The sequence below is a fragment of the Papaver somniferum genome, chromosome 11 (genome assembly GCF_003573695.1).
Source record: "Papaver somniferum cultivar HN1 chromosome 11, ASM357369v1, whole genome shotgun sequence".
NCBI lineage: Eukaryota > Viridiplantae > Streptophyta > Magnoliopsida > Ranunculales > Papaveraceae > Papaver > Papaver somniferum.
The window spans coordinates 1,523,657-1,536,724 of record NC_039368.1 but is presented as its reverse complement, the minus strand read 5'-3'; the positions used below and the strand labels follow the sequence as shown (position 1 = coordinate 1,536,724).

At 35.4% G+C, this 13,068-nt stretch overlaps 1 protein-coding gene across 1 annotated transcript; it reads right to left on the bottom strand.

Annotated features, from left to right (window-relative positions):
- Nucleotides 1-10,314: 10,314 nt before the first annotated feature.
- On the bottom strand, nucleotides 10,315-11,405 carry LOC113322317. Its single transcript, XM_026570387.1, has 2 exons — nucleotides 11,093-11,405; nucleotides 10,315-10,844 (listed from the first exon to the last, which is right to left on the bottom strand). The coding sequence occupies exons 1-2, from the start codon at nucleotides 11,403-11,405 to the stop codon at nucleotides 10,315-10,317; spliced, it is 843 nt and encodes a 280-aa protein (XP_026426172.1).
- Between the last annotated feature and the right edge of the window lie 1,663 nt (nucleotides 11,406-13,068).

Below are 13,068 nucleotides of genomic sequence, written 5' to 3'. Positions count from 1 at the left end.
ATCTAAAGAGTCTATTCGTAAAAGCACAGAGCTCAGGTGTTAGAATTAAAAAAAAAAACATGGTAGTTTCGCCATATCTCGTTGAATCCGAATCCTTCTATTTTTATTTTTTTAAGTGATTTGGTAGGGCACACTATTCAAGTTGTTACCTTTGCTAGGGTGGAATAGGGTGATTGAGATATACAAAAAAAAAAAAAAAATGAAGAAAAAAAAAGAAAAGAAACTGAGACCAGACCATTAGACCAACCGGAATAAATTCAATAAAGTCGACCACTGGTGCCCTTGTATATGCCAGTTGTGTTGACCTAGAGTTAGGTTTATCGACCACTGGTCCCCTTGTATATGCCAGTTGTGTTGATATTAGTCAGACCGGTATCTCAGTCCATTAGGATAGGTTCACCTTGGCAGAGGCATTCAGACAGATATGGGAAACATCGTTCACTTTTAACTATCTTTTTATCCATCTTCTAAATCTTTCCATGTGATTGGTTGACTCCGGTTATGATGTACAGAAACCATCTGAGTAGAGCTCTGTCACTTATATATGAATTTTAGTATGCTGAGTGCAAACTCGTGTACATCAATTGGAATTTCGCATAAGGGTACTTCCTCCTGTAGCCAATGAGAGTATGCCAACCAAGGAGATTATTTAGTGCTTTTCAAGGTTCTGCGTAGATAGCTAGGGTCTGTGGTAAAGGTTTTGTGGGTACACCTCTGGTAAACCCTCCGGGGTCAACACTCCGCCGCTAGGGACACCTAGCGGTTTAATGGCTTGCTGCACGTGCTAAGTGTAGTCATTTTATTTTCTAGATTAGTTTTGCTAGAGGACTAGCAAATAATAAGTTTGGGGGTATTTGATAGACACATTTTTGTGTCTACGTTGTCCTTAATTTGATGTATTGTTGGTACTCGATTTTTGTACTTATTATGGTATCTTATGTGTTTTTAGGTATTTTTGGAAATAAACATTCTTGGAAAAATCGTCTCGAAAAGTCGTCTAAAGCACCGGAAGGAACGTGTTATTCAGACTCTCACTTGTAGATAAGGGGCGCCCAAATGATAAGGGGTACCCAAAGGATATTTGCACCCAAAAAGTTGATCAGAGACACCCCTCATGGCATATGCTATTCGCACCCCAGGACCGGATAGGGGGCACCCATCTTCTTCTTCACGAGAAAGATATTTGGCGGGAAAAGAAATCTCAACTGTGTGAGATTCTGGTCATGATATATGGAGATATTTGTGTCTTTAAGACATGATTATCTTCTTACCATGACAGTAAGATTTTGTACGTGTCTTGAATGGAAGGAAATCGTATACTTTTGGATATTTTCGAAAACATGGAAGGAATTATTCACGGAATTAATTGAAGATATTCTCTTTATTATTTGGCTCAATTAAATGAGAAGATTTGGATATACCATACAACTCAGAAGACGTGTGAAAATGGAGAGGAAATATTCCCATGAAATACTTCCATTAACTGCAAAGATCTTTTGGAGTAATTGAGATGATTGTCGACCTAAGATTGGCTTCACAGTATATATAAGAGTGTCTTGGGTATCAGTGAGGAGATGGAGAGTTTGGGGATCGTTTAGAGCAAACCCGGTTTAATCATTATTTTCTCCCATTTCATCACTTGTAAACACTTTTGAGCAATGAAAAATTATTCTGAGTGTGTTTCCAATATGCGGAGCTAAAACCAATCCTTGGTGCTATGGAGGAAGCCGTTGTTTCCGTAAAAGTGATATATTTTTATTAATTAATTACAACAACTCTATTATGATTTTTGCATTGAACTAAAAATTGTTTATATGATTTTGATTAGTTAGGTGTATTTTCTCTTGATATAATATGCTTTCTTTAGGGTTTTGATATTCTATGCTTGGATTAACATCTATTCTTTTGGAAATCTACATGTCTAGGCAATACTATTAGAATCAATTTGAATGTTGAGTTTCATAATTATTGTTTTATTAAATCACTAATATCAACCAATGGTGGAATCCTAGTCCCATTCTCTCCATAATTTTCACAACATCTTTTTAATTTAGTTCGCTATTTTTATTTCTAAAAATTAAGTGTAAAAATCCGCTTTCACAAGTCTCAACGAACCGATTTCGATTCAATTTTTTTATATGTATTTCTACGAGATAGTGAACAATTGAACAAATTTGAAACACAATTAAATTCATTTTATTATATTTCATGATCTATTGATGATCATATTTTATCTATAAGTGTTAGATGAAGACGTCTAAGACAAAAGTGTTCATACGGCTAACTTCAATTAACAGTTATTGAGCCAATCAATAGATACGTTTAGGTACGATAACCCATATCAATATATAATTATATTTCATTTGTGTGTGACAAGCTAAGACCTACTAACGGTGGAGATTGATTGCATTATTTCTATGACTTAGCTTGAATCTTAAATCAAGAGTTCATCTAACGGTGAATACTGAATACTTTGTTAGTAAGTTATCTTATCTTTAATTGTAAGCAACCCTGATTTGAAAGGATATATAAGGGAGAACTCTAGTAACTGGAAAACCTAATCCCCACACTTCTGTGTGTTCCCAGTTGCAAGCTAGAGTTGATTCTCCTTTAACTTATGTTTTTCCAAAACCATTATTAGGTTAACGACTTGAAGACTTCATTAGGATTCGTAAAACCATATCCAACTTTTTTTTTTAGTTACATATTCTGATCTTAATTTTTCTATCGTATTGAGTTTTATCTTCTATAAGATTTACTCGATATTTATCTCCAATAGGTAAGATATAAAAAGTAATCACAAAAGTTCTTCGTCTCAAACTCTTATGATCCCAAAATAACTTTTCCTGTTAATTACTTGGGTTATTGTGAGGTGACTAATATTTTCTAGGATGCTCATCGGGAGTATAAGACCGTATTATTAGTTGGGTCCTGTTCACCTTGATTTTCGTATCAAAAGGCGAAACAAAAACAGAATAAAGAATAGACATATATGTGGGAGACATATTTGTTTATAAGTATTCTACTTTGGGTCGTAGCAACTCTTAGTTGTGGGTGAGATCAGCTAAGGGAATCAAGTGCGCAAAATCCGGCGTGGTTCTAGATGCTTAAGGAACGCAACTGTACCTTAATTGGTTTGAGACTTGGTTAGGGATCAACTACATTCCAGTCTGAAGTTAACTTGTAGTAGTCTAGAGTCTGTAGTAGCTTAATATAGTGTATGGACTAGGTCCTGGGGTTTTTCTTCATTTGAGGTTTCCTCGTTAACAAAACTTCTGGTGTATGTGTTATTTCTTTTTCGCAATATATTTTTATATAGTTGAAATATCACAGGTTATGCGTAGTTCAATCAGTTGATAAATCCGACCTTGTTAATTTGTTGAATAAAACTTGATTGACACTTGGGAATTGGTCTTTGGTACCGTCCAAGTTATTTCTCATATCAATCAGGCTCGGGAATTTCTATCTGTTTGATTTACTGATTATATTGAGAAAGAGATATAAACTCTTTTATTTAATTCTTGTTTGAGTCTCGATTTTAAGTTGGTGCTCTCAGAATTAAATTGGAGTTTAGTTCATACAGATTTTCGAATGAATTATTGGGTATGGTTGTTATACCCCCGATTTTTCAAAAGGGAAATCATTAGGCTTATTGGTCCGGCTGTTCATGAACTGATTCTTTTGAATCAATCTGATTTTTCTTCAATTGTGTCTTGTATACTTCTATGAGAATATAAATAATTGAAAAATTCTATGAGTAACACAATTAGATTCATTTGATTATCAATTGATTTAGAAGTGTTAGGATGAACAAGGTTAAGATAAAAGTGTTCATATGGCTAACTTAGGTTAAATACTAGTGAAGCTAAATCGTTTAGGTATATCTCATTTGTGTGTAATAATCTAAAGACCATATAACGGTGGAAAGATATTAGCTTGAATCTTGAACCAGGTTTCATTTAGCGGTGAATATTGATTGCTTTGTTCCAAAGTTATCAAACCCTGATTTGTATTCTATATAGGGGAAAACTCTAGATAGAAACTAGGAAACCTAATCCCCACACCTCATGTATGATATTAGTTGCGACTAGAGTCGATTCTCCTGTAACCTAGGTTACTCCTAAAACCATTATAGGTTAACGACTTAAAGAATTCACTGGGATTCTGAATCCATACCGAATTATTTTCTATGTAGTTGCATGTTCTGATCTTACTATGTTCTATCTTATTGAGTATTATCTTCTCTAAGATTTGCTCGAGATTTATCTCCGATAGGTAAGATATAAAAAGTAGTCAGAAAGCTCTTCGTCTGATTCTTTGTGATTCCACAATACCTTGTTCTACTACCATATAGTTAAGTTATTGTGAGGTGGTTGATATTTCCTGTTCACCTTGATTTATCAAAAGATGGAACAAAACTTCGTAGGTATTTCTGTTGGAGACAGATTTATCTATTAAATACAAATTTGATGATCAAGTATTCGACTTCGGGTCATAGAAACTCGTGGTTGTGAGTGAGATTGGCTAAGGGAATCAAGTGCATTTATAGAGTCCTACTGGGATTCAAAGGCGTAAGGAAGCGACTGTACCTTAATCAGTGTGAGATTGGTTAGGGCTCAATTACATTCCAGTCGGAAGTTAACTTGTAGTAGGACAGACTTTGTAGCGTCTTAATACAGTGTGGTGTTCAAATATGGACTAGGTCCCAGGGTTTTTATGCATTTGTGGTTTCCTCGTTAACAAAACTTCTGGTGTCTGTGTTATTTGTTTTCCACATTATATTTTCTACATAATTGAAATATCACGGGTTGTGCGTAGTTCAATCAATTGGTAAATCCAACCTATGGTTGTTGATTGAAATTGATTGACGCTTGGATATTGGTATTTGGTACCATCAAAGTTATTTCTCATATTAATCCGACTCACAGATTTCTATCTGTTCGGTTGCAGATTGATTTGAGAAATTGAGATATAACTCTTGGATACTTTTCCGTGATTGAGTCTGACAGTCTAGTTGATTATCTTGGAATTGTATTGGAGTTAGTCCATACAGATTGTTGAACGAAATATTGGGTGTGGTTGTTAGACCCCCGCTTTTTCATTTTTCGGTTAATTTGATTGACTAACGGTTGTATCAATTGGAAACTATTATTGAGGTCTAAATTTTTCCTCGGCTAGAAAAGATAATCTCATACTTTTTTTTGAGAAAAGATAAACTACTCGGTGCATTTTCAGTCTCAATTACTTTCGGGAACATTTCAAATAATTTCAGGTGGCTTCTCACAGTAGTCTATGGTGCTTCAGATTCAACTGATTATGTTTAATTTTGGCAAGAAGTGAGTGATACTCGTCTATTGATGACTGATCCTTGGTTAATTGGGGGGGACTGGAATGTTGTTCTATTTGGCTCAGAAAGAAATACTTCTGGTGGTGGTGGAAGGAATATGAGAAAGTTTATAAAGTTTGTTAACCAAAATAATCTAATTGATATTCTTATGTCTGCGTGGTTGCTTCACATGGACAAATTCAAAAAATCCCCCTGTTCTTGTAAGGTTGGACAGATTTGTTTTCACAACAGAATGAGAGGAAAATTGCATTTCTCTGGTGCAATTTAGATTGAGGAGACCAATCTATGATCACACTCCAATTCTCTTGGACTGCAATGCAGGTAACAACTATAAACCACCTTTTAGATTTGAGAACTACTATCTGAGTCACCCATATTTTTTAGTTAATATTAAGATGTGGTGGGATAATTTGACATTTTATGGAAGTCCAAGCTATATCCTAGACAAGAAACTGCAATCTCTTAAATTCTTCATTAAGAAGTGGGGAAGAGAAACATTTGGCTCTCTGCAGATGGAGGTAGACAAACTAGAGAAGCTTATTGATGTTCATGATAGTTTGGAAGAAATAAATTTTCTTAATGAGGAAGACTTTGCTGACAGATAAATTACTAGGATTAAACATAAAAAGTCTTCTTTTGACCTTGTTAGGAAATGGCTCTCTAGGTATAAAGGTCAGTGGCTTCAAGATGGGGAGCGAAATTCAAAGTTCTTTCATTAGAATGCATCCTATAACCAAAAGGTTAATTCTATTAATTCACTGATGGTTGATGGGGTTATGAGTCATGATAAGAAGATTATAAATGAAGAGGAAGAGAACTTTTACGTGAAGTTATTCAGTGATGATATTCGTCATAGGACGACTTTTGATAATTTACAGCTTCCAACAATTAGTGTGCATCAATGTATCTTGCTCGAAAAACCATTTCAAAAAGAGGAAGTAAGGAAGGTGATTCGGGGTTTCGGCACTAACAAATCCCCGGGACCTGAAGGGTACATGATGGAGTTTTTCAAGGCAGTTTGGGATGTCATTAAATCTGATCTGATGGCCATGATGAAGGAGTTCGAAACTACAGGGAGAATTAATTGGAGATTAAATTTGACAAATATAGTTCTTATTCCTAAGTGTGATGGGGCTACAAATGTGCACAATTTCAGGACTACAAGCTTGATTGGAGGTGTTTATAAGATAATTTATAAAGTTCTTTCTTAAAGGTTATATCCAGTACTTCATTATATTACTGAGTTCCAAGGGGCTTTCGTAGATAGTCGACAGATATCGGACATAATTTTTATAGCATCGGAGTTGATCGACTCAAAGGAGAGAGCTAAAATTCCTGGTTTGGTTGTGAAAGTAGATCTAGAAAAAGCTTTTGATAATATTAGTTGGTGTTTCTTAGATTATACATTATCCAGGTTTGGCTTTGGTAATGTTTGGAGGAATTGGATGAAATGGTGTTTATCTTCTACTAGATTTGCGATGACTATAAATGGATCTTCCCAGGAGTTTTTCAAACCATTAGTCAATCCACCTAGTATCACTCATCTGCAATTCGCAGATGACTTGATAGTTTTTCTCGATGATTCAGTGGAGCAAGTTTAGAATTTAGTTAAAGAACATTTTACTAGGTTTTGAGCTAGTGTCAGGTCTAAAAGTAAATTTCAAAAAGAGTGCGCTTGTTGCAGTAGGGGGAGCTTTGAATGTTGATGATAGTGCACTAATTTTTGGTTACGAAGTAGCTTCTTTCCCTATGAAATATTTAGGAATTCCGCTTGGGAGTAAATCAAAGGAAGTTGGTGTATGGGAGGTTATTTTGCAGAAATTTCTGAAACATTTAAGTATTTGGCAGCGAAGATATTTGTAAAATGGTGTCAGATTGATGTTGACTAATCATGTACTGTCAAGCTTACCTGTTTATTATTTATCGCTATTTCAGATTCCAGCTTCGGTTGAAAAACAGATGGAAAAAATCATGCGACAGTTCTTATGGTGGCAACCCTAAAGCTTTCTTCCCTCAAGAAAATACCAAATCAGTAGGTAAGAGCTTATGGACAGGTATATTAAAAATTAATTCTACTGTGGAGCAGAATTCAGTATTGCAGGTGAATAATAGGAATAGAGTTTTGTTTTGTTTTGGAAAGATAGGTGGTTAAATGGGAAGTCCCCAACGTCAATGTTCCCAGCACTTTACAAGATCAGTAGGAAAAAAGATGCAACTATTCAAGAAATGTTAGAGTTGAATTAGTAATAGTTGGAATTTCGCTTTCAGTAGATTACTGAAAGATGAAGAAGTTGAGGATGTTGCTCATCTTTTGAACCTAGTACCGGCGATTGACATGAATGGTGGGTCTGATTTAAGAGTTTGGCAAGGCGGGAATAAAGGCTTCCCATTAGATGAATGTTACAAGAGTTTAGAGGATGATGGTTTACTTATGTTCCCATACAAGTGTGTATGGAATCCAAGAATTCCGCAGAATGTCATATTTTTTGTATGGATTCCTTGTTATGATGCCGCGTGCGCCTACATTGGACTCTTACATGAATACTATAATGGTGAATGGATGTTTATTGTGTAAAAAAGTAGCGGAGACAACCAACACATCTTCCAGCATTGCGATACTACAAGGTCAGTTTGGCATTAATTTTTGAACTTCAATAATTTAAATTGCGTCTTTTATAATTCTGTAAGAAGTACTATATGGGAAAGGAGAAAGAAGAAGAGATCGACTAAAAATTCCATTAGGAAACGGATTTGGGACATTTATCCTTTTGCTATTTTGGTGGAGTGCTTGGATTGAACGAAACGCGAGACTTTTAATGGAAGGTACAAGTCTTTGGATTCACTCATTGAGAGTGTAAAGATTTTAGTGTACAACTGGTGTGTTGGAACTGATATTTTTGCGGGACATTCTGTGGATACAATTTTAAACAATTGGGAGGCAGTCATAAGATGATGCAAAAATTGTAATTTTGTTTTTCTTCTGTAGCTCTACTATAATTGAGCTCGGTGTATTTTTTCTCTTTTCAGTTTAACTTATAACTGTGTTGGTGGTAAATTGAACTTTTATCAATATATTGCCCTTTTTGAGCCAAAAAAAAGGGAAGAGAAAGAAAGAGGACACTTTTATGATCGTCGATTTTTTTTTATATAATAAAACTGAGAGAGAACTAACAAGACAAACTCACTCATAGGAACAACATGTGGTCATCTTGGCTAGGACTAGCACCATGATGCCCCTCCACTGTCTGATGTTACAATTACAAATTTCCTCATCAGTCTGAACATAAAAAGACTGAAAAGTATCAAGAAACTGTTGAAGATTTGAACCTTTCCAATTTAAGTTTTGAAATAAATTATATTGAATGGATATTTTTCCAATTTAAGTTTTGGACCTTTCCAATTTATGATCGTCGTTTGACCCAATCTAATTGGTTTTCTTTTTTTTTTGAAGGGAAAAGGGCTTGAAACAAGCCCAGAAATTTATTCATCTACCTCATTAAGATTGAGGTTTGAAACAATACAACATGGTGGAGAATTAGCATTTCACCTACCACTTACATTGTCACGCATTGCATACTGACAAAGTTCATGAGCCAAACTCTTTACAAGTTTTGGTACATGTTGAAATTTTGCTTCTGCGAAAGAAGAGACTTCGTTGCGAATATCCAGGATTACAGACCTTATACTCCATGGAATATCCCTTGAATTCCCTAATATAACTGTAGTTACATTCTTCGCATCACCCTCAAAAACTACGTTGGTTAAAGAGAGGGTTTTAGATAACTGTACTCCCAATCTTCAAGCAATAGATTCTGCTAATAAAGGGGAAGTAGCATCAAATGTGATGGTTTGATAACCTAAGAAATAACCCATGTGATCTTGAGGAATTGCACCTGCGGACCCTTTATTTGGAACAAAAGTTGCATCCACATTTATCTTCACAAAGGAGGTTTCAGTAGGAGTCTGCTGTTGCAGTTGTGTTTCTGTAGAACCACTACCTTGATCACCATAACCATTTGTAATGCACAAGCTCATATCCATCATCATCTTTCGAATAATTGTGCTCAAGCAAAAAGAAACATTAGAAAAGATCATATCATTCTTATGCTTACAAATATTCCACAACATACAAGCCCTGTGAGTAAACTCTGACACCGATGTATTTTTTATCCAGAATTGGATGATATCTTGAGGGTTTGTGATAACACCATTATTATGAGCTCCGACATCATTGGCACAGAAAACCATCTTTGCGAAAGAACAATCAAACAGCAGATGGAAAATACTTTCCTTTTCTTGATTACAGAAAGTGCAGGCAACATCACGGTCAATATCATTCTCTTTAAATTCTTCTTCACTACAATCCCATTATTTAAAATCCTCCGTAGAAAGATAAGGATCTTTGGTAGAATATTGGTATATGACCAGAATTTTTTCCATTGGGATTGATTGTAGGAAAAAGTAACTGGGATATCTTGAGACAGTAAATGGTAACATGATTTTGCAGAGAACTTACCACACGGTGTGCAGGTCCAAGTTATAGAATCCTCATCTTCAGATCTAAGAACAATGGAAGAAATTTTCTGTACAATTTCTGGGAAAAACATATTCTACAACAATTCCATGTTCCAAGTATTTGATTCCACAGAAATAAGATCAGATACTCTATTAATACCTGGAGGAGATAAACTTGGTCTCGGGATTATATTTCCTAGTAAATTTGGTATCCACGGATCTTCCCAAGTTTTGACTTTTCTTCCATTAGATATTTGCCAGAATATCTTGTTCTCTAAAATAGGTCTCACCTCTAACATACTGTTCCACACAGCTGAGAATTTTGGATTTGAAACCGCAGACCAAAAGCTTGAGTCCTTCAAATACTTAGCAGTAAGAAGTTGAACCCACATTGCATCCTCTTCCTCCAAAAATCTCCAGACCAACTTACATATTAATGTCTTATTTATCATCTATGAATTACGGATTCCCAGTCCTCCAAATTCTTTTAAAAGTTCAGGCTTTTCCCACTTGAAAAAGTGCATTTTCCTTTCATCAGCAGTATGCCCCCACCAGAAACTTCTAATCACCTTATCAATGTAATCAGTTACTCCTTTAGGTAATAAGCAGATTTCCATGAAGTAAACAGGGATAGCAGTTAGAGTGGATTTGCATAAAACAGTTCTACCTGCATGATTAGTGCAATGCTGTCCCCATCCAGAATATCTGGAATTAAATTTGTCCTTCAAGAAATCATAACTACCAATTCTATAATCAGATTTAAGTGGGTAAATACCTAAATATTTTTCTTCCTCACTCATTTCTTTGACCCCAAGATCCATAATTGAAGTTTGTTTTCTTATATCTGCTATTCCTCTGCTAAAGTGAATAGATGACTTGTTGTAGTTTATTTTCTGGCCCGATAGAGAAGCATATTCTTCAAGGATTTTCTTCAGATTGTTGATATTAACCCTTGAACGTTCACCAAAGAAGAACAAATCATCTGCAAACATTAGATGACTAATTGTTGGAGCCCATCTATTTAACTTATAGCCCTGAAATAATCCTTGTTGTTCATGTTGGTGCGTAAGAATTGAAAGACCTTGCGAGCATATAACGAAGAAAGTAGGTGAAAGAGCGCATCCTTGTCTGATCCCTCTTTCACTTTTAAAAAACCTTGATGAGCACCATTTAAATTAATTGCAAAGGTTGCAGTTGTTACACAATTCATTATGAGAGAATGTGCAGTACCTTGAATTCCCATTAACTGAAGCATATCCCCTAAAAAAACCCAGTTTACTCTATCGTACGCCTTTGCCATGTCCACTTTCAGCGCAAAATGGCCATTTTCAGCGTATGAAGCATTCATCGAGTGTAATAATTCCTTTGCTGCAATGATATTGTCCAATATTTGCCTCCCGGGCATAAATGCATTTTGAGACCAACTTATGAAATTGTCTAGGTATGGTTTGATCCTTACCGATAAGATTTTTTCCACAATATTATACAAGACATTGCATAATGATATCAGAGGATAATCTGCAGCAGATTCTGGATTCTTCATTTTAGGAATTAATGTAATATGAGTATGATTTAAAAGATCTAGAAACTCATGATACTGAAAGATATTTTCAATTGAATTGACAACATCATCACATACTATTGACCAACACTTTTTTTATAAAAAACTGGAGAATAACCATCAGGTCCAGGGGAAGTAAACGAACCCATTTTTACAAGTGCAGACCATACTTCTTCTTGGGTTGGTATCCTAGCAATTTCCATGTTATCAACTTCCAATGAGGGATATAAACTCTGTAGATTAAATGGTTGTTGTTGAGCATTGTTTTCTTCCAGAAATAAAGTCTTAAAATGTTGTACCATAACCCTTGCAATTTCACTATGATCTGTAAGCCAAGCATTATCATCATTCTTCAAATGACTGATATTATTCTTTCTTTTTCTACGCTGAACAGATAGATGGAAGTGTCTGGTATTTCGATCTCCATCTTTATCCCAATTTTGTTTCATCCTTTGGTCCCAATATGTTGCTTTCATGATTAAGTATTCATTAAGTTAAGCAGTTATTAGCTTTTCCTCATTAATTGTTGTCGGAGTCGGTCTCTTAGATTGTATTCTAAGAAGTTTAGACTTTAGGATATTGATCTTATGCTGGACACAACCTATTCTCTTTCCTCTCTAATCAGTAAGAAAACCACCCAGCTTCCTCAGTTTCGATTGAATATCTTCATTCTCATCTTGAGACCAACATTGTCCAACCTTTTCTAAAAATTCAGGATGAGAAACCCAGTAGGCTTCGAACTTGTAATTTGGTGGAGATCTTGGGAGATTTCTAGACGTATTCAACAATATGGGAGCATGATCGCTAGATAATCTTGGAAGATGTAAAATGGCAGCAGAGTGAAAACCCAGGTACCATTCTGGATTGGCTAAGACACGGTCCAACCTTTGATGAATTAATCCTTCATAGGCCCTACCATTACTCTATGTATAGGCGGGACCTGAAAACCCCAGATCCAAGAGATGATTTTGTTGAATGAAGTTATGGAAGTAAGAAATATTGGAATTAAGGACCGGTAAACCTCCAAACTTTTCTTCACCAGAAATGATAGCATTGAAGTCACCAATGAATGCATTGCATCCTTGAAAGTTCTGCACATAGTGTGTTAATGAAGACCAAAATCTAGCTCTTTGGTTAGTAATGGAAGGTCCGTTGATACAAAATAAGTGCCAAGGTTCTCTTGGACCATAATTATGAAGATTAAAAGATTTTGATATAATTTCAATATTTATCTCTTCTTTCCATAACAACCAAAGACCACCACTTCTGCCCCTTGATGAAACAATATAATAGTTTTCAAAACCAAACTGACTAACCCTCGGATTAGATAAACATTCTGTCATTTTTGTTTCTGAAAGAAATACTATAGAAGGACTAGCACCTCTGAGGAAAGAATGCAGTGTTCGAATTGTTGGGTTATTCCTCAATCCCTAAAAATTCCAACTGAAAATCAACATTTATCTTGCGGCATTTGAGGGTTAACCGCCTTACCATCTGCAGTTCAGCCTTTTGAAGAAATTTTTCTTTGAATTTTTGGTTTCGGTGAATTCCTCCTGATATACTCTTCATCTTGTCCTCGTTTGGAGCTCTGAACACCAACATTATCTTCTATACGGATCGAAGAAGACTGCCCTTGAGATCTTGC

Excerpts from the sequence above, each read along its gene's own strand:
- LOC113322317 (XM_026570387.1), bottom strand. The coding sequence starts at position 11,405 with ATGAAGAATCCAGAATCTGCTGCAGATTATCCTCTGATATCATTATGC. Across the intron at positions 10,845-11,092 it reads TCAGTTAATGGGAATTCAAG|ATGATTTGTTCTTCTTTGGT; the intron begins GTACTGCACATT and ends TAATGTTTGCAG.